Source organism: Choloepus didactylus, chromosome 18, assembly GCF_015220235.1.
Source record: "Choloepus didactylus isolate mChoDid1 chromosome 18, mChoDid1.pri, whole genome shotgun sequence".
Taxonomy (NCBI): domain Eukaryota; kingdom Metazoa; phylum Chordata; class Mammalia; order Pilosa; family Megalonychidae; genus Choloepus; species Choloepus didactylus.
In genome coordinates this window covers 34000259-34023639 of record NC_051324.1, presented here as the reverse complement: position 1 = coordinate 34023639, position 23381 = coordinate 34000259, and the positions used below count along the sequence as shown (strand labels likewise).

Genomic DNA, 23381 nt, shown 5'->3' with positions numbered 1-23381 from the left:
CAGCAAAATCCTGCTAAAAGAACAGAATAAAATTAGAAAAAGTCCATAGCAATTGTGAAACACAAGAAAGGGCCATGAGCAAACCTGAGGAATTCCCTATAAGTTTAAACAAATGGAATTATGTTGAGGGAAAAATCAAAATGTAAAACTTGTAATACAACATAAGTAAAAAGAACAGCCAGTAAAGAAGCTAGTACATAGGTTTTCCCTGTTAAGTCCCAGAAGCCCAAGCTCAGAGCCAGTGGCAAAGAGTAAGGGCAGGAATGGATGGTAGAAGGTTGACACATTAACTTAAAAACTGCAGGGAGAAGGTCAGTGCCTAAGTTCTCTGAACATTAAGATGGAACATTTTAGTCCCTAAGCTGCAACTAACTATAATATCTCTCTTTTGAGGAAAATGATGGATCTCTTAATAGGGATAGCAGTGCCTCAAAGGGGGGGGGGGTGGGAAAAGGAATAGGGCCTGAAAATACTGGGCAGGATTCCAGGTAACTTTCATAAAAACAAGGAATGATTAAAAGAACAGTGTGAACAGTTGACTGTACACCATGGATGACTGTATGGTAAGTGAATACATCACAATAAAACTGAACTAAAAAAAAAAAAAAAAGCAGTGTGGATGGGCTCTCTAATATATGATGGCTAACTAGCTTATTTCTTTTCTAACATTACACAGCCTGAAAAGACATCCCCTGAACCCTAAAGGAAATTCCATCCCCCATCCCATTCCACAGATGGAAACCACTCAGAGTGCCCTGTCACCCACAGGAGCAGCTAGCCTGCGGCATATGAAATGACCTTCACAATTGACGAAGGAAACTGAACAACTACCAATGTTGACCAAGCTAGAAATTCTCACTCTCTCTCTCTCTCTCTCTCTCTCTCTCTCTCTCACACACACACACAAACACACACACAAATATACCATCAGACATTTAAGATAAATGTCATTAGACATTTAAGACAGGAATAAATGAGTTAAAACATGTAAAAGCAAATGCAACAGAGCAAACACACAGTAAGTGCTAAATAAATATTAGTTCTTCTTTTGATAAGCCCATTATTTAAGAAAGGCAAACAGTCTGAGATTCACTAAAAGGAGTATGCAAAGAAAAAATGGTCCCTAAGTAAACACTTGTGGAAGAACCAAAAGAATCTACAGATAAATTATTGGCACGGATAAGAAAGTTCAGCAAGGTTGCTACATATAAACATTCTTCTATAAAAATTAATTGCATTGAAATATACCAGCAACAAAAATTGCAAAATGTAACTTTTTTAAAAAGTTGTTACAATAGCAACAAAAGATACAACATATATGGGGACAATGCTAATAAATCTCTAACAAGACCTTTATGGAAAAATTATAAAACTTTACTGAGACATATTAAAGACAACCAGTAGGCCAACAGAACACAATAAGCACAGAAGCAAACCATACATATTTGGACACTTGGAGAAAGGACAGACTTTCAATAAATGGTACTGGGATAAAATAGGAAAAAGAAAATTTGGAGACCCAATACCAACATAAAAATCAATTCCAGATAAATTAAAGGCCTGATGTGAAAAGCAAAGTCAAAATGTTTACAAAATAATATATGAAGGTACACTCATGACCTCAGCATAGGTAAGGATTTCTTAAAGACCCAAAAGAGATTAGCCAAATAAAGAAAAAGAGTGCCAAGTTTTAATAACATCAAAATTAGGAATTTCTGCTCATTAAAAGTACTATCAGTAGTGGAAGGATAACTCACAGAATGGAAGAGAATTTATTTGTAATATATATATATATATACATGCCCAAAGACAAGAATCCAGAATATATAAATATAATGCTCCTACAAATCAAATAAGACCAAATGCCTAATGGAAAAATGGGTAAAAGATTTGAACAGACCATTCACAAAAGAGGAAATCCAAATAGCTGAAAAACACGCAATGGTGTTCAGCCTTCTTTAATCATCAGGGAAATACAAATTAAAAACCACAGTGAGATATCACTACAAAATAATCAGCTTTGCATACATTAAAGTCTGACAATAGCAAGTATGGTTAAGAATGTAGAACATATACCCTCATAAACTACTGGAGGAGAGGCAGGAGTGAACGTGCAGCAGGGCTGGGGCTCGGGGACCGGGCTGGGGGTCTTCTGGCATCGCCCACATGACAGGGACTGCAGGAGAGCCACTGCCTGCTCACTGGGGGTCAGGGATCTGGGCTACATGTGGGAGGAGACGAGGCTCTGGCAGGCTGTTCCCCTGAGGATGGGGGAGGGAGGCAATGCACTCCTCACCCCGCACCATGCCACTTGCCCTGCTGGTCAGTACTTCACGCCCAAGCAGGAATTTCCATTTCCCTCTGGTTGGCAGTGAAGGTAAAGGGGAGCCCAAGTAGCCTGGAGCCAGGACGTTGCCCTCCCTCTTCCTTGAGATTTCCCTCCACTCCTCATTCCCCATCCCTTTCCCCCATTTACCAAACAACAGCATTCCTCCCCATTCCCTCATTTGTTCTAAGCACATATTATAGGACTCACAGGCCATTAATTATCAGCTGAAAAATAAAGTTTATTTAAAAATACTCCATTCCTCTCTCTAACTGGCAGTGGACATCAAAAATAAATAAATAAATAAATAAAAAGAAAAAGAAACTAGGAGGAGTGCAGACTGGCACAACCATTTCAGAAAACATTCAGACATTACCCATCAAAGGTGAAGATTTGTATACCCTACGACTACTCATTACCCCTAAGTATATATCATAAATTAATGCACACATGGCACAGAATGCATCTGAATATTCAAAGCAGCATTATGGCTTAAACCTGGACAACCCAAATGTCCTTCAACAGGACAATGTGTAAGAATCTCAAAAGAATTCTGACATAAAAGAATACATATTAGTGGGTTCTCTTAAAAAAAAAAGTATCATGCTAACAGATAAGCAGTAAAACTATAAAGAAATCATTACAGAACTATCATCACAAAAGTCAGGATAGTGGTTATCCCTTGGGGAGAAGAAGATACATGAGATCAAATGGGACAAAGAAAGGATTCCGGGGTGCAGGCAATGTTCTCTTCCTTTAGCTGGAAGATACTCACTTTATAACTATTCATTAAAGTGTTCATTTATGTTTTATGACTTTTCCTATATGTATGCTGTTATATTTCACAACATTTTTAAGTTTAAAAAAAAAAAAAAAGCAGGGAGAGGGCATAAACTTTGCTGGTACAGATCACAGCAGAGACTCAGCTCCCTATCCAATTGTGTAGTGTGATTACAGAAGTCATCCCTAGAAACACATCCTAGAGTCTGTTGAATCTTTCTTCAGCCCTTTCAATAATTTTGTGGATTAACTACAGCTCCTGATAAAAATTTTTCTTTTTAAACAAGCTAGAGCATATTCATTTCCTGTAGCTAAGAATCTGAAAAAATTTATTATCACAATAAATATGAATGAGGTGAACTCCCAGAAAGGACTCTTAAAAGCATTCAGAAAACAAAATTTACCCACAGTATACAAATAATTCAACTGTTTACAAAAGGCATCTAAAACAAAATGGTAAGAAAAAAAAAAAAAGAACTTGAAAGTAAATGAATATTCATATTGATCAATGGAATTGAATTGAGAGTTAGGAAATAGACCCCCAGATATACAGTCAACTGACTTTTCATAAGGTCCCCAAATCCACTGAACTGGGAGAGAACAGTTTCTTCAACCAATGGGGCTCGGAGAACTGGATAGCCATAACCAAAAGAATGCAAGAGGACCCCTACCTCATACCCTATAAAAAAAATCAAGGTGGATCAAAGACCTCAATATAAGAGATAATACCATAAAACTCCTAGAAGATAACGTAGGGAAACATCTTCAAGAGCTAGTATTAGGAGGTAGCTTCTTAGCCCTTAAACCCAAGCACAAGCAACAAAAGAAAGAAATAGATAAACGGGAACTTCTCAAAATCAAAAGCTTCTGTGCCTCAAGAAAACTCTGTCAAAAACGTGAAGAGGGAACCAATTCAACGGGAAAATTTTTTGGAAACCATATATCTGATAAGAGACTGACATCCTACATATATCAAGAAATTCTACAACTCAACAACAGTAGTACAAACAGCCCAATTATAAAATGGGCTACAGATATGAAAAGGTATTTTTCCGAAGAGGAAATACAAATGGCTAAAAAACACATGGAAAAGTGTTCATCTTCACTAGCTATTAGGGAATGCAAATCAAAACCACAATGAGATACGGTCTAACACCAGTAAGAATGGCTGCCATTAAACAAACATGAAACAATAAATGCTAGAGAGGATGTGGAGAAATTGGAACTCTCACTCATTGCTGGTGGAGAACGTATAATGGTACAGCCACTGTGGAAGACATTTTGGTGGTTTCTCAGAAAACCAGGTATTGAATTACCCTATGATCTGGCAATTCCACTTCTCGGTATACACCCAGAAGATCTGAAAGCAGTGACACGAACAGACATTTGTACACCTACGTTCACAGCTGCATTGTTCACAACTGCCAAGAGATGCAAACAATCCAAATGTCCTTCAACAGACGAGTGGATAAACAAAATGTGGTACATACATAAGATGGAATACTATGTAGCAATAAGAAGGACAAGGTCCTGAAACATATGGCAACATGGATTAACCTTGAAGATATAATGCTAAGTGAAATAAGCCAGGCACAAAAAGAGATATTGTATGTTACCACAAAGGTGAACACTGTGAAAATGTAAAATAAAGGGTTTATTTATTTTACATTTTCGGTCTACACATCCTAAAAGAACCCTATCAAGTTAAGCAAATGCCAAGAGGCCAAAAAAAACATAAAATTTTAAAGCATATGAAAAACCCAGACGATATGGATAACCCAAGACCAAGCATCCAAATCAAAAGATCAGAAGAGACACAGTACCTGGAGCAATTAATCAAAGAACTAAAGATGAACGATGAGACCATGGCACAGGATATAAAGGACATGAAGAAAAGCATGGCACAGGATATAAAGGACATCAAGACGACCCTAGAAGAGCATAAAGACACTGCAAGAGCAAATAAAAAAACAGATGATCTTATGGAAATTAAAGAAACTGTTGACCAAATTAAAAAGATTCTGATACTCATAGTACAAGACTAGAGGAAGCTGAACAAGGAATCAATGACCTGGAAGATGACAGAACGGAAAATAAAAGAACAAAAGAAAGAATGGGGTAAAAAATGGAAAAAATCAAAATGGACCTCAGGGATAAGACAGATAATATAAAACGTCCAAATATAAGACTCATTGGTGTTCCAGAAGGGGAAGAGAAGGGTAAAGGTCTAGGAAGAGTATTCAAAGAAATTGTTGGGGAAAACTTACCAAATCTTCTAAACACTGTAAATACACAAATCATAAATGCCCAGCGAACTCCAAATAGAATAAATCCAAATAAACCCACTCCGAGACATATTCTGATCACACTGTCAAACACGGAAGAGAAGGACCAAGTTCTGAGAGCAGCAAGAGAAAAGCAATTCACCACATACAAAGGAAACAGCATAAAACTAAGTAGTGACTACTCAGCAGCCACCATGGAGGCAAGAAAGCAGTGGCACGACATATTTAAAATTCTGAGTCAGAAAAATTTCCAACCAAGAATACTTTACCCAGTAAAGCTCTCCTTCAAATTTTAGGGAGAGCTTAAATTTTTCACAGACAAACAAATGCTGAGAGAATTTGTTAACAAGAGATCTGCCCTACTGGAGATACTAAAGGGAGCCCTACAGTCAGAGAAACAAAGAAATGAGAGACAGACATGGAGAAAGGTTCAGTACTAAAGAGATTCAGTATGGACACATTAAAGGATATTAATAGAGAGAGAGAAAAAATATATATGACAAATGTAAACCAAAGGATAAGATGCCTGATTCAAGAAATGCCTTCACAGTTATAATGTTGAATGTAAATGGATTAAACTCCCCAATTAAAAGATATAAATTCGCAGAATGGATCAAAAAAATGAACCATCAATATGTTGCATACAAGAGACTCATCTTAGACACAGGGACACAAAGAAACTGAAAGTGAAAGGATGGAAAAAAATATTTCATGCAAGCTACAGCCAAAAAAAAAAAAAGTGTAGCAATATTAATCTCAGATAAAACAGACTTTAAATGCAAGGATGTTCTGAGAGACAAAGAAGGCCACTACATACTAATAAAAGGGGCAATTCAACAAGAAGAAATAACAATCATGAATGTTTAGGCACCCAATCAAGGTGCCACAAAATACATGTGAGAAACACTGGCAAAACTAAAGGAAGCAATTGATGTTTCCATAATAATTGCGGGAGACTTCAACACATCACTCTCTCCTATAGATAGACCAACCAGACAGAAGACCCATAAGGAAACTGAAAACCTAAACAATCTGATAAATGAATTGGATTTAACAGACATATATGGAACACTACATCCCAAATCACCAGGAAACACATTCTTCTCTAGTTCTCACGGAACTTTCTCCAGAATAGACCATATGCTGGGACATAAAATAAGCCTCAATAAATTTAAAAAAACTGAAGTTATTCAAAGAACATTCTCTGACCACAATGGAATACAATTAGAAGGCAATAACCATCCGAGGCTTAGAAAATTCACAAATACATGGAGGTTAAACAACACACTCCTAAACAATCAGTGGGTTAAAGAAGAAATAGCAACAGAAATTGGTAAATATATAGAGATGAATGAAAATGAGAACACAACATACCAAAACCTATGGGATGCAGCAAAAGTGGTATTGAGGGGGAAATTTATAGTATGAAATGCATATATTAAAAAGAAAGAAAGAGCCAAAATCAAAGAACTAATGGATCAACTGAAGAAGCTAGAAAATGAACAGCAAACCAATCGTAAACCAAGTAGAAGAAAAGAAATAACAAGGATTAAAGCAGAAATAAATGACATAGAGAACAAAAAAAAATCAATAGGATAAATAGCACCAAAAGTTGCTTCTTTGAGAAGATCAACAAAATTGACAAGCCCCTAGCTAGAGTGACAAAATCAAAAACAGAGAAGACCCATATAAACAAAATAATGAATGAGAAAGGTGACATTGTTGTGGATCCCGAAGAAATTAAAAAAAATTATAAGAGGATACTATGAACAACTATATGGCAACAAACTGGATAATGTAGAAGAAATAGACAATTTCCTGGAAACATATGAACAACCTAGACTGACCAGAGAAGAAATAGAAGACCTCAACCAACCAATCACAAGCAAAGAGATCCAATCAGTCATCAAAAAGCTTCCCACAGATAAATGCCCAGGGCCAGATGGCTTCACAGGGGAATTCTACTAAACTTTCCAGAAAGAACTCACACCAATCTTACTTAAACTCTTTCAAAACATAGAAGAAAATGGAACACTACCGAACTTATTTTATGCAGCTAAAAACATCAATCTATACCAAAACCAGGCAAAGATGCTACAAAAAAGGAAAACTACTGGCCAATCTCCCTAATGAATAGAGATGCAAAAATCCTCAACGAAATGTTTGTAAATCGAATCCAAAGACACATTAAAAAAATCATAAACCATGACCAAGCAGGGTACATTCCAGGCATGCAAGGATGGTTCAACATAAGAAAATCAATGTATTACAACACATTAACAAATCAAAAGGGAAAAATCAAATGATCATCTCAATAGATGCTGAAAAAGCATTCGAAAAAATCCAACATCCCTTTTTGATAAAAACACTTTAAAAGGTAGAATTGAAGGAAACTTCCTCAATATGATAAAGAGCATATACGAAAAATCCACAGCCAGCATAGTACTCAATGGTGAGAGACTGAAAGCTTTCCCTCTAAGATCAGGAATGAGACAAGATGCCCACTATCATCACTGTTATTCAACAATGTGCTGGAAGTGCTAGCCAGGGCAATCCGGCAAGACAAAAAAATAAAAGGCACCCAGATTGGAAAGGAAGAAGTAAAACTGTCATTGTTTGCAGATGATATAATCTTTTATCTGGAAAACCCCGAGAAATAGAAGATACGGCTACTAGAGCTAATAAACAAATTTAGCAAAGTAACGGGATACGAGATTAATGCACATAAGTCAGTAATCTTCTATATGCTAGAAATGAACAAACTGAAGAGACACTCAAGAAAAAGATACCATTTTCAATAGCAACTAAAAAAATCAAGTACCTAGGAATAAACTTAACCAAAGATGTAAAAGACCTATACAAAGAAAACTACATAACTCTACAGAAAGAAATAGAAGGGGACCTTAAAAGATGGAAAAATATTCCATGTTCATGGATAGGAAGGCTAAATGTCATTAAGATGTCAATTCTACCCAAAGTCTTCTACAGATTCAATGCAATCCCAATCAAAATTCCAACAACCTACTTCGCAGACTTGGAAAAGCTAGTAATCAAATTTATTTGGAAAGGGAAGATGCCTCAAATTGCTAAAGACACTCTAAAAAAGAAAAACTAAGTGGAAGGACTTACACTCCCTGACTTTGAAGCTTATCATAAAGCCACAGTTGTCAAAACAGCATGGTACTGGCACAAAGACAGACATATTGATCAACGGAATCGAACTGAGAGTTCGGAGATAGACCCCCAGATCTATGGCCGACTGACCTTTGATAAGGCCCCCAAAGTCACTGAACTGGGTCATAATGGTCTTTTCAACAAATGGGGCTGGGAGAGTTGGATATCCATATCCAAAAGAAGGAAAGAGGACCCCTACCTGTCACCCTACACAAAAATTAACTCAAAATGGATTAAAGACCTCAATATAAGAGACACTACCATAAAATTCCTAGAAGATAATGCAGAGAAACATCTTCAAGACCTTGTACTGAGGTCACTTCTTAGACCTTACACCCAAAGCACAAGCAACAAAAGAACAATAGATAAATGGGAACTCCTCAAACTTAAAAGCTTCTGTACCTCAAACAAATTTGTCAAAAAGGTGAACAGGCAGCCAACTCAATGGGATAAAATATTTGGAAGCCATATATCTGACAAGAAACTAATACCTTACATATACAAGGAAATCTTACAACTCAATGACAATAGTACAGACAACCAAATTATAAAATGGGCAAAAGATACGAAAAGACATTTCTCCAAAGAGGAAATACAAATGGCCAAAAACACATGAAAAAAATGTTCATTAGCTATTAGGGAGATGCAAATTAAGACCACAATGAGATATTATCTCACACCAATTAGAATGGCTGCCATTAAACAAACAAGAAACTAAAAATTCTGGAAAGGATGTGGAGAAATTGGAACTCTTATTCATTGTTGGTGGTACTGTATAAGGTACAGCAACTCTGGAAGACAGTCTGACGGCTCCTTAGAAAGCTTGCTATACAGCTACCGTTCAACCCAGCAATTTCACTTCTTGGTATATACCCGGAAGATGTGAAAGCAGTGACATGAACAGATATTTGCACACCAATGCTCATCGCAGCACTATTCACAATTGCCAAGAGATGGAAAACAATCCAAATGTCCTTCAACAGATGAGTGGATAAATAAAATATAGTATACACATAGGATGGAATACTACGCAGCAGTAAGACAGAACGAGGTCCTGAAACATATGACAACATGGATGAACCTTGAAGACATAATGCTTAGCGAAATAAGCCAGGCACAAAAGAGAGATATTGTATATTAACACAAATGCAAACACTGTGAACATGTAAAATAAATGGTTTATATTGTAGAATGTAGGGGACCTAGTGATAGACAGCAAATAGTGAAGGGGGAACGATAATCTAATTAAAACAGATAAGTTATGGAGGGTAAACTTAATGTTATGGGAATGCTCAGGAACCACTATGGTTTGTTAATTTCTGGGGGGTAATGGTAGGAACAAGTTCACAAAAATGTAATTATTTTAGGTTATTTGTTTTTCTTATTCCTTTGTTGGGTTACAGTCTGTTTATTTTCTTGGGGTAGGATAGAAACATGTTGGAAGCAATGTATTTATTTTAGGTTATTTGTTTTTTCTTATTCCTTTGTTTTGGTTTTGTTTGAAACGTTTCTTTATTGTTTGTTTTCTACTTTTTTGATAGTTAAAAAAACAATGAATGAGTTTGAAAAAAAGTAAATGAACAATGTGGGGAGGAGGGAAATGCAATGTTTTGGATGTTCTTTTTTATTCTAATTTTTTTTTATTTTTTGGAGTAATGAAAATGTTCAAAGATCGTGGTGACGAATGCACAACTATATGACGATACTATGAACAACTGATTGTACACTTTGAAGGACTGTATATTATGTGACTATACCTCAATAAAATTGCATTTAAAAAAAATTCAATGCAATATCAATCAAAATTCTAACAGCCTTATTTAAGAGATATTTATTTGGTACAAGATTTATATTTCTCTGGAGCACACTTTCTCATTTAACCTGTATGGTCAGTTTATTTAAACAACATAATTACATGGAACCTAGAATAAGGAATGAAATCTTGTTATTCTGTACAGGTTAATGTAATATCCCAATACACCACAGAGTATTCTGGGGCAGAAAATAAAAACTATCTGCAAAGTCCCCTGAAGGGACTAGGGAAAAATGTGGAAATATTAAACTTCCCCACCTGGAGAATTCCTGATATTCTCACAAGCATTAGGGACTCACAATTTAATAAGCCAAGCCCTTAATGTTGGGGCTTGCCCTTATGAAACTTATTCCTGCAAAGGAGAAGCTAAGCCTACTTATAATTATACCTAAGAGTCACCCCCAGAGAACCTCTTTTGTTGCTCAGATGTGGCCTCTTTCTCTCAGCCAACTCTGCAAATAAACTCACTGCCCTTCCCCTACGTGAGACATGACTCTCATGGATGAGCCTGGCCTTGGCATTGTGAAACTGGAATGCCTTCTTGACCAAAAGGGGAAAAAAGAAATGAAACAAAATAAAGTTTCAGTGGTTAAGAGCTTTCAAATAGAGTTGAGAGAGGTCATTCTGGAGGTTATTCTTATGCATTATATAGATGCTCTTTTTTCATTTGTAGTGTATGAGAATAGCTCGAAGGAAATGCCTGAATCTGTTGAACTGTAATCCAGTAGACTTGATTCTTGATGATGATTGTATAACTATGTAATTTTTATCGTGTGACCAAGTGATTGTGAAAACCTTGTGACTGGCACTCCCTTTACCCAGTATATGGGCAGATGAGTAATAAAATGAAGACAGCAAAAAAAAAAAAAATTAAATTAAACAATAACTGATAATACTATCTGTATAACGTATCATGTAAGACCAGTCATCTACACTTACGATGAAGCAGAAATAGCTAAGCTTGAGGTAAAAGGCAAAAAAAGAAGAGGAAAAAAAAAAAAAAAAGTCCAACAACCTATTTTGCAGAAATGGAAAAGTTAATTTATCAAATTTATTTTGAAGAGTAAGGGGGCTTCCAATTGCCAAAAACATCTTGAAAAAGAAGAATGAAGTTGGAGGACTCATGCTTCCTGATATTAAAGCATATTACAAAGCTACAGTGGTCAAAAGAGTATGGTACTGGTATAAAGACAGACACACTGATCAATGGAATCAAGCTGAGAGCTCAGAAACAGTCCCTCAGATCTATGGTCAATTGATTTCTGACACGGCTGCCAAGTCCACTCAACCGGGACAGAACAGTTGCTTCAATAAATGGTGCTGGGAGAACTGAGTATCCATAGCCAAGAGAATGAAGAGGACCCCTATACAAATATTAACTCAAAATGGATCAAAGACTTAAATATAAGAGCCAGTAACATAAACTCCTAGAAGAAAATGTAGGGAAGCATCTTCAAGATCTTGTGGTAGGAGGTGGTTTCTTAGACTTTACACCCAAAGGAAGAGCAACAAAAGAAAAAATAGGTAAGTGGGACCGCCTCAAAACTTAATACTTATGTGTTTCAAAGGACTTTGATAAAAGGATGAAAAGGCAGTCGACTCAATGGGAAAAAATATTTGGCAACCACATATCTGATAAGGGTTTGACATTCAGAATACATAAAGAAATCCTACAACTCAATAACAAAAAGACAAACAACCTAATTTAAAAAAGGGCAAAAGATGAACAGACATTTCTCCAAAGAGGAAATATGAATGGCTAAAACACACTTGAAAAGATGTCCATTTTCACCAGCTATTGGGGAAATGCAAATCAAGACCATAATGGGATATCATTTCACACTTACTAGAATGGCCACTATTAAACAAACAGAACTACAAGTTTTGGAGAGGATGTGGAGAAATAGAACACTTACTCACAATTGGTGGGAATGTAAAATGGCACAGCCTTTGCGGAAAATGGTTTGGTAGTTCCTCAGAAAACCAAGTATAGAGCTGCCATGTGATCCAGCAATCTCACTACTCAGAATATACCCAGAAGAACTGAAAGCAGAAACGCAGACATCTGCACACCAATGTTCACAGCGGCATTATTCACAATTCACAAAAGATGGAAACAACCGAAGTGACTATCAACCGATGAATGGAGAAACAAAATGTGGTATATACATATAATGGATTATTATTTAGCATCAAGAAGAAATGAAGTGCTAAAGCACGTGACAACACGAATGAACCTTGAGGATATTATGTTGAGCAAAATAAGTCAACCACAAAAGGATAAATATTGTGTATATTGTGTGATCTCACTAATATGAACTAACTATAATGTAAACTCATAGACATAAAATCTGGAATATAGGTTACCAGGAGACAGAACGAAGCTAGAGAATGGAGAGCGAATGCTTAATATGTGTGGAATTTTTAACTAGGTTGAATTTAAATGAAGGAAAAGCTAGAGGTTAAAACATGGGACTATATAACAGTGAATCTTTCGGAGGACAATGAATGTGATTAACAGTACAAAGATAAAAAAGTTCTTACGTGAACTAAAACAAATGTACATCACTATCACAAGGAATTAACAGAGTAACTGGGGAAAAAAGCACCCATTGCAAACTGTGAATTATAGTTAACAGCAATATTTTAATATTGTTTCATCAACAGTAATAAAAGTACCACACCAATGCCAGGGGTCAATAATGGGGGCGGGGGCTACAAGGAGTATGGGGTATTTTTGGCTTTTTTAATAATGTAAATGTTCTAAAATTGATTGTGAGGATGAATACACAACTATGTGATCACACTGTGAGTCACTGATTGTACTCTTTGGATGGTGTGTGAATATATCTCAATAAAACTGCACTAAAAGAGAAAAAAGAAACATAAGGCAAAATTACCTAATCTTTGTACCCATAGAAATTCAACAAACTCAGCTGGTTCTTCAGCAGTTACTCTGGGGCAAGGCATTGTGAGGTCAACCCTAAGAGGACTGATTACAAATTTGTAAGGCAGTATCTTTGACTCCAACAACCTCAAGAATTAGCTGAGAGACAGAAACTATGAAGTAGTGGTTCTCCCACAGAGGTCCATGACTGCAAGGACCTTTACAGGAATCCTGCAAAGCCAAAGCTATTTTCATAATAATTCTAAGACTACATTTGCCTTTTTCTCTGTGTGGGCATTTGCACCAATGGTCAAAAGAAATGGTGGGTAAAATTCCTGGTGCCTTAGCTGGAATCAAGGCAGTTGGCACTAAACTAGTAGTCATTGGATACCCACTTGTAGCTAAAAAAACAAACAAACAAACAAAAGCCAGTTTCACTTTAAGAATGTCCTTGATGATCCAATAAAAATTATTTTATTAAATCTCAACCCATGAATACACATCTTTTGAATACTATCTGAATATTTGAATACTATGTATGCCACAAAGGGGTATATGTATAACAAGCTTCTGTTGTATGCTATGGCTGTCTAGAGGAATAGCACTTGTGATTGTGATTGAATCATGAACTGAACTAGCAATATTATTCACAGACCTCCATTTCTGTTTCAAATACTGACAAACTGTTTGTCTAGGGTATTTGCCATACATTTTTTTTTAATAAAGTGAACTTTTACTTTAAAAAAGCAATTGGCAATACTTATTCTCAATGATAAAACTCTGTGGCTTGAAAACTCACATTTTGGAAAACAAGTATCAACTACTTAAAAACTTTTCTCATGAAATTAGTGATATTAATAAATGTGACTTTTTAATACTGTATGAAATGTGTCAATATCTGGAAGATTTGCATAACTCAGTGAATCATTTTTCAAATGACTAATGCTCGATATTACAAAATCATGCATGGATAAAAGAGCATTCAAAGCACAAGAAAGACCAATGGATCTTAATGTAAGAGCACAAAAAGTTCATTGATACGGTCTCAGATTCACCACAACTAACTCAGAGAAATTACCACTTTAGTGTAAAATATCCACAATTATCTGAAAAGATTAATAGAATATTCTTTTCCTACTACTTATCTGCAAGGCTGCTTTATCTTCATATAATTCAGCCAAACAACATAGCACAACAGACTGAATTTTTTCTTCACAGAAGAAAACATGGTGACTTGGAGACTGTATGATGAGTATTTTTTTTTTGTTTGAATTGTCTTTCTTGGGAGGGGAGGGGGTGAGGTGGAAGGAATCCAGGAAAATGGAATGGTTCTATGTGCCCAGGAAAAAGGTGAGCACATTAATATAGTAGAAATGTGGGTAACAGCTGCAATTGAATAAAGAGGCTGAAGTTGGACCAGGAAGAGCCTGACCTGTGGATTACAAACTGAAAAGTTTATTTTATAGAAAATGAGGAACCATGAAATCTGGGCTGAGGTAAAATATATTTTTTTAAAAACTGCATCTCCTGTGTTCAAGACTTAAATATACTCAGCATATTCTTGTGTGTGTGTGTGTGGTCAAACCGAAAACATGTTAGAAAACTGGATTTGTTTTATTCACGTCTGGAGTCTAGGACTCTATGCATCATAGGGGTGAAAGCTTGATTAAAAAACATATACATATGTAAAACACACATTCACATTTAACAGCATGGCCCCCCCTTTATTAAAATATGCTTATCAGGGTTTCTATATAAACTCCTTTTTTAGTCAATTAACTAGAAGTGTGTCTGTATTCTTTCAATTCTTAAAGTTCAAACATACAGCAAATTTATCTTGCTCCAAGTGTACAATAAAATAAACAGGACTCCAAACGGTTCTTTGTGTCTCATCTTCCTCTATCTTATTGCCTTGCTGTCTACTCCTAGTTTCCTTGTAGTCAATATGACATATTTCTAGAATATACTACAGTGCTTTCACTTCTACAGTCCCTACACAAAAACAAATCCATAACAGGGGGCCTCTGGGACTGGATGGGAAACACTTCCAACAACAAGCCTAATGGTTGGTCTATGAGTCAATCAAATAATTCTTGGCAGAAAGCCAGGCAAATGGAAAACACACTTTAAAAGCGGCCAATCTACAACTCTGACAATACCTTTTGAAAATGTTATGCATTTGACAAATCGTTGTTTTCTGTCTCTGTCCCTCTGCCGAAAACAAACCAACATTTTGCGTCCATAAACAAGAGTTGATTTTCTCTATGCTTTGAGTGTTATCTTCTTTATTCCATAAGAAAAGATTCATATCCTTTATTCACAGAAAGGGAGAAACCACTGTAGTGCTATATGATAACATATTGGGTACAGAAACACTGGCTGCTTTAGAAAACACTTAAAATTTAGATGAAACTATAACTACAAACTCTTGGAGCTCCTACGCCGATTTTTTAGAAATTAAGGTCTCTATTTCTTTCAGCATATCAGTAATTCCTTACCTTTTGCTACTTTGATGGGTATTTACAACTTATAAGTACTTTTAACTAGGAACTATTGAGAACTATCTGGCATCAGTTACCTAAGGACAACCAAAACAAAAATTTCGTAGTTCGAAAAAGCCCTAGAAGAATTTAATACACACCCCTGACACGGGGCCAGTTTACGCGACAAAACGTTCAGAGCTTTTATTTTTCATATGCGGTAAAAGCGTAAAGATCTTAAAAACACTTTATGATCACTACAAAGGAATGCTTTCCAGGACTTTAAGTTGCTCGATGATTACATTTCTGCCCTTCTAAATTAGCTTATACTTGACTCTACCAGCTACCCAGGTCAATTTGGAGAACTGACACCACCGGTAGGAGGCAACCGAGAACTAGCTCTTCAAGAAAATTATGACAGATTCTAAAGAAACACTAGTTTTTGCCATTTCCCGCTTCCTTCGCGCAGCCCGGGCAGCGCCAGGTTTCAAACTGCCGCAGCCAAAGTGAAGCAGCGAAGGGAGAAACCTGCTTTCCACTGATCTTTGGAGGATGGAAATAAAGGGAGGTCCAGCTGCAGGGAGACAACAATTCTATCTTTTCCCAAGGCCAAATTGCCCGCACCTCCAACTTTAAAGCGCTATTCCACCGAGAAGTCTTCACTGTTACAAATGTACTCTGAAAGCGCTCTCGGGTGTCGGCGGTTCACGCGGTACTGGTGCTAATAGGCGTGAACTGCCTGAAAAAGAGAAAGGCGCCAAACAAGCCGTGAAACTTACCCAGTTTCTTCCACATGGCGAGGTGACAAGCGAGGAAGCCTTTGCGGATGGCAGCGCAAACCTTCGCCGGCTCGGACGAAGTGAAACCCTTCTGCTTCTTGATGAAACCCCACAAGTGCTCCCGGGCAAACTGTGCTGCCTCCCGCCCGCCGTGCCCGTCGCACACTGCGAAAAATGCCACAGAGGAACGGCGGCGGCAGCAGCGGCCAGGAGCCGGTGAAGCCCCGGCGTCCGGAGGAGGATCGCTAGCTTCTCGGGCTGCCACCGCTGGGCCTTTCCCCGAGACTTGGCTGCCAGGAAGAACCGGCAGCGGTGGTGACGACTGCGGAGGCGACGGCTGGGACGGCAAGCGCCGCGACCAGGGCTTTTCTTCAGCCGTCGGTTCGGGCTCCACAACGATCTGAGTAACGTCCTCCATGTACTTCCTCCCTCCCTGGTCGGAGAAGACGCTCACTCCCAGCGAGTACAGCCCCGCCATAGCCGGCTGGTCAAGATCCCGCCGGTCCCACGCACCCCGCCGAATCCGGCGGCGGGAGACAGGCTCCGCGCTCACGGGCTAACTATTGTTTATCTTCGACGACGCGGAGGGAGGGGGGGGCGGCCCCAGAGAGGGGGTGGGGGGGCGCGCGATGTCAGGACTTGTCCGCGAGAGCTGGGCCGGAGCGCTAGGGCGAGAGGAGTCGAGCAGCTGCGCCTGCGCGATGCGCTTGCCCCGCCCTCCCACGCCCACCAGGCAAATCAGGCCTTTTCCAGGCTATCGCCCCTCGGCTCCTTCAGACTCTACCAATCCAGAATCGAGTTGGTACGAGCCCGCCTTCCGCCCCTGATCTTCGCCCCTCCTTCTAACGGCCGCGTTCCCTTCTTCCATAGTGGGCCTTGGGCCCGCTCTCAACTTCATTCGTTTTCCTTTGGTAGCGCGGTTTTCGCCCTCCGGGTATTTTGCGGGTGTTCAGCGCCTTACTCTTACCCTTTTGCTCAGCCCCCGGGATCGTAATGCAGCCTAATACCCTTCGCGACCCCTGATCGCCTTGAGGGGAAAACGATGTGAGCTAGGGCCGTCCACAAAGAGAATCTTAGGTAAAAAGACCTCCTTTCCTTGAAGTGAAATGGCGGAAAACTCCCTTTGGAAGTCGTTTGTGAACAGGCTGGAAAAAGTGTGGCACCCTTGAACTGGATTTGGGTGGGATGTGTCTGACTGATGCTGAAGAGGGAGGGAATCCAGTTTTGTTAAGAAAAGTGGGGAAATTTCCACCATCAGCTGCACAATCTCATTTCAAAGGGTTATATTTTGACTAACTCGTAACAGATCTTTTCAACTTTTATTAAACGTAATACTTTTCCTACTAGCCCTAGGTGGAGAATTTTACTTCTGCGATATCATATACTTAAAGATAGTTTACAGAAACTTGCTATCTGAGCCAAGAGCTCCAGTTGTCTAACGATTTGATTATTCTCCACCCCCACCCCGCCCAGTAGGTCGCAAACCAAGCTAAAATCTTTGCACTGATATCTACGAAATTAAAATAATCCTCAGCGTGGGTAAATTATTACGTTTTCAGAAGTAAATGCACTTGTAATATATCAGTTTTAAGTTAACTGTTTCAGTGTTGGGACCACTTCACCATCAACTTTCTATGCTCTTTCCTGTATAACCTTTGAGATTTTCAAATGGATTGATACTAGTACAGAAATGGAAAAATGTTCATACAAACAATTGACACTAAATACAAATAGGAAGAATCTTTATACCAATAAAATAAAAATAAGCAAAATCTGCTCAAGAAACTAGGAAATTTAAATCAATTAATTTAAATTTGACTATCAAAATATCTTCTACCCCAAAATACACTTGACCAGATGGTTCCAGGGCATAAATATACTTGGAAAAATCCCAGCTTGTCAGAGACAATTATAACCCTGTTATGAAATATAGCAACACTAAAAAGGAAATCTTTAGACCATATTTTATAACGATGAGTGGGAAAATCCCAAATGAAATAATAGCAATTTAATCCAGCAACCTCTACACCACAAGACCTGCAAGAGAAAAGTTTGTATGATTCTATTTTATTCAATTTAAACAGATTACCTACTTCCCTCTGATAGAATACCAAAACTAATTCCATCATGCTTTATAATCTTTTTCACCTCAGTCACTACCAGTAACTTCCAGGTCATCCATAGTTAACCTTACTAGCATCTCCAGGCTACAGTCAACTGATTGAAAATATCCACTCTTTACCAACCATCCCAGCCATTTCTTTCCACTCTAGATCTCAACATCTGTTACCAGCCCTCTCCCCGTCTCGAATATTCTCATCAGCTTCCTGTTCCAACTGAAACCTGCCTTAGCACCTAACAAAACTAATTCTCCTGCGACTTTTCCAGTAGAAGTTTCTTTCCTGTGGGCCTGCTTACCTTAGGGCCTGCTCATATTGCCTCCAAATCATATGTTTTTCTTCCTCATTTAAAAATCCAAGCTCTTTTAAATTTAATGCCAACTGTCCCTATTCCATGATGCTGCCAACTGCTGAACACTTGTAACTACCCCCTCGTTCATGGTCCACTGTCTTTTCTCCCACTATTCCCTCAGCCACTTCATTTTTCAAAACGTTACCCACATTTTCCACACAATGTTCTCATCCTCCTTTTTATGTGGCAGTGCTACCAAGGGCAACCCCTCCTCTTGTGCTCTGGATCCTGTTTCCTCTTTCCTCAAGAGCTTGGCTCCAACAATTATACTTTCTTGCTGTTGCCTCATCAATTTCTCCTTTTCTACTGGGTCATTTCCATCTTCATACAAACGCGTTTTCTTGTTTGTTTAACAAAAAGACTACTTGACCCTTTATGCTGCCCCATTTCTCTGCTCCCCTTCACAGCAAAAAATTGTGCAGGTGTTGTCTCTACCTAGGCGCTACTACTGATAGCTGGATAAGTAGAAAATATTCAATATAATTCTTTAGCTGGGAAATGCTTAAATAGTCTTCAATAGCCAATAAAAGAAAAAAAAACTGTTTATTAAGATCACTTCACTCAAGCAGCCTTGAGTTATTCTAAGCAAAAAAAAGCCCTTTTTGAAAGAACTTGCTGTTGCTCTACTCTCAACAACAAAAAAACTTAGTCTCTGTTCCCAGGAACTTTCCCAGCATTACCTGCAGTAAGATATGAGGGATGTAACCATTTGGTCTCATAATCAGTGCCTTCTTGAAAAGTAAGCCTGAATGAGGGGAGGAACTGAAGATAACCAGGAGATGCTGACCAAACAGGTTTCTCTCTCTCTCTTTTTTTTTTTTTTCTTTCTGCTTTCTTCTGACTTCTGGCCATTTCTTTGTCTGTTTGGGGTTATGAAAGTCCAAACAACTGGTCTTGGAAAGTTTTCTTCCTCCAGTTCCTTGTTGATGCATCTTCAATAAACTCACCTTCTCACCAAAGCAAAGAGACTTGCTTCTCTGTTTGATGCGGGATCAGGCGGGCCTGACTATTTAAAAACGTGTTTTCTGATGGTATCAATTTGGCAACCCAGATGGGAACCCTGCTGCTTTTAGTGCAGCCCTGATCCATGTCTCATTGGCTGCAGGACTCCCCTGGACCCCTCAGCTCTGTGCCTAGCAGCTGCCCGGAAATTTTCATGGAGGACAGGGACTGGAGGGTCCAGGTAGAGGCATCTGCCGCGGACAGACACCAGGAGCAAGTGGGTGAAGATGAATTTGCAGTCAAGACTTCCCTTGTGCTGGGGAAATCTTTCATTTTTGTGATCTTTTGTTGTGTTCACTTTGCTTTCTTTTGTTTCAGTTAGTCTATTGTGTAATAAGGCTAACTGGGTTGATCAAGGGGTCATGAATGCAGACTCAGTGGGTTTGAGCCCCACTATCTGTGAGCCTGGATTTGTAGTTCTCCTTTATAATTTTGTGTAGTTTGCACAGTTTGCATTTGTGTGGGGAACCAGTTATATTTGAGGAGCTCCTACTGATGTTCTGTCTTTGTGATTTCTGTTGGTATTGTTCAGCCATGGGAAACTCTCAAAGTGTGCCAGCTACATCTCCCTCAGGAACTATTCTTAATAATTGGTCTAAATTTGAAGAGTGTCATTAAAAACAAAATTGTTAGTACATTATTGCAACTCTGTGTGGCCACAATATAAATTAAGTAAAAGGGCAGAATGACCAGAAGATGGGATTCTGACCTTCAGGTAATTATCCAATTAAAAATGTATTACAGGGAGAACCTAAGATGGCGGCTAGGTGAGACAGGGCAAAAAAACACCTCCGTGAAAAATACTAGATAAAAACCAGAAGGTGACCTAGAATACAGGTTTCAGTGATGCACTGACTGGACAAGGCCTACTAGAACCACAGGGGCTGTACCCTTGGTGAAACCAGGAGTCTGCATTTTGAAACGAGTGAGTAAGCTGGCTGGAAGACCCAAGACCCGTGACCTGTGGTGTGGAGAAGCCGGGGGTTGGCGTTTGGAGACGGACTGATTCTTTAAAAAAAAAAAAAAAAAAAAAGGAAAAACCCAGGAGCAGCTGCAGTTGCAACAGTGGGAACATGGCAGGAGCGGGCTGAGCCGGCCTCTCGGTGTCTGGCATGGAGTATAGCCCTTGGCAGATTCTCTCAGGGCCAGGGGAGCGGAGGGGAGAGCTGGACAGAGAAAGAAACCCCGCTGCTTGCAGCTGGTCCCCCAGAGGGCTGGAGACAATCCTGCCCGGGGCTGTGCCCACAGCCCAGAGCCGTGCCAGTTGTCCCAGAGCTGGGAAGGAGGAACTGTGCGAGGAGGGGGTAGGGGTTGAGACACCCCATTCAGCCATCTTTTTTATCAGGCTGGGAGCACCCCTGCACAGCCCAGCGGCCCGGGGCTTCCCTTGAGGGACGGCACACACTTGTGACATAGCACAGCATTCCCTCAGCAGAGGTCCTGGAAGATCGCAGCTGAGAAGGGGGGCCTGCTTGGAAAACCCAGGGATGCTACGTCAATGCCGGTGGTTTATGGGTCAGCAACCCAGAGGGTCTGGGGCAGAACTGAAATGAAGGCTTAGACTCTTGCAGCAGCCTTGAATCTCCAGGAACAACTGGGGGGTTTGAATATTAAAGCTGCCCTGCCTCCCTAGCGACCCGGACACACGCCCCACATTCGGGGCGGACGGCTCCAGCAACACACCCAAACTGAGTTCTCCAACCGAACCCCACAAGAATCATTTCCCCACACACCACAAAGACGAAGTCGAGGAAAACTGACTTGAGGGGTATAGGTGACTCACAGACGCCATCTGCTGGTTAGTTAAAGAAAGTGTACGCCACCAACTTGTATTTCTGAAAAATTAGATTGGTATTTTTTTTATATATAACTTGAAAGAACCCTATCAAGCATAGCAAATGCCAAGAGGCCAAAAACAACAGAAAATCTTAATGCATATGATAAACCCAGACGATATGGAGAACCCAATTCCAAACACCCAAATCAAAATACCAGAAGAGACACAGTACTTGGCACAATTAATCAAAGAACTACAATCGAGGAATGAAAACATGGCAAAGGATATAAAGGACATGAAGAAGAGCATGGCACAGGATATAAGGGACATAAAGAAGACCCTAGAAGAGCATAAAGAAGACATTGCAAGAGTAAATAAAAAAATAGAAGATCTTATGGAAATAAAAGAAACTGTTGGCCAAATTAAAAAGACTCTGGATACTCATAATATGAGATTAGAGGAAGTTGAACAATGACTCAGTGTCCTAGAAGACCACAGAACAGAAAATGAAAGAACAAAAGAAAGAATGGAGAAAAAAATCAAAAAAATCAAAATGGATCTCAGGGATATGATAGATAAAATAAAACGTCCAAACTTAAGACTCATTGGTGTCCCAGAAGGGGAAGAGAAGGGTAAAGGGCTAGAAAGAGTATTCAAAGAAATTGTTGGGGAAAACTTCCCCAACCTTATACACAATATAAATACACAAAGCATAAATGCCCAGTGAACCCCAAATAGAATAAATCCAAATAAACCCACTCCAAGACATATTCTGATCAGACTGTCAAATACTGAAGAGAAGGAGCAAGTTCTGAAAGCAGCAAGAGAAAAGCAATTCACCACATAGAAAGGAAACAACATAAGACTAAGTAGTGACTATTCAACGGCCACCATGGAGGTGAGAAGGCAGTGGCATGACATATTTAAAACTCTGAGAGAGAAAAATTTCCAACCAGGAGTACTTTATCCAGCAAAACTCTCCTTCAAATTTGAGGGAGAGCTTAAATTTTTCACAGACAAACAAATGCTGAGAGAGTTTGCCAATAAAAGACCTGCCCTACTTCAGATACTAAAGGGAGCCCTACCAACAGAGAAACAAAGAAAGGAGAAAGAAATATAGAGAATTTTAACAGATATATATAGAACCTTACATCCCAAATCACCAGGACACTCATCTTTCTCTAGTGATCATGGATCTTTCCCCAGAATGGACCATATGCTGGGACATAAAACAAGCCTCATTAAAAAAAAAAAAAAAAAAAAAAAAGTATTACAAGAACAAAAGATCATGAAATTTAAATAAAAATAACAGATGAGCTGTAGCTGCAGTCAACTGGCCTTTATTTGTGGTATGGGTAGCTATATCAGACTGTCTCAAAAAAGATAGAGAAATCTTCAAGTTAAAGGAAAAGTTACAGTTAAAAACTATGTGGACTTCCACCTCTGCTTTAATATCAGGACTTCCAGAGCAATTAGATAAGAGAAATAATCATTTAGATGTGCTGGCCTGTCAGCTTTTAAAATTAAGAAGTCAGAAAAAGAATCTGGCCAAAGGGGTCCTTCCAAAAACCTGAAATTGCTGGGAGAACATCAAAATGTAACTGAT

General features: G+C 38.9%; 1 protein-coding gene across 2 annotated transcripts in view; it reads right to left on the bottom strand.

Annotated features, from left to right (window-relative positions):
- Positions 1-17173, bottom strand: part of PPM1D (protein phosphatase, Mg2+/Mn2+ dependent 1D) — a 55833-nt gene extending 38660 nt beyond the window's left edge. Inside the window, exon 1 of one of the 2 annotated variants that reach the window (XM_037809095.1) lies at positions 16525-17173. In XM_037809095.1, coding sequence (XP_037665023.1) covers positions 16525-17002 — 478 coding nt within the window. In that variant the 5' untranslated portion in view covers positions 17003-17173. The remainder of the gene's footprint in view (positions 1-16524) is intronic. The other variant, XM_037809094.1, reaches the window with a different exon arrangement.
- Positions 17174-23381: the final 6208 nt, after the last annotated feature.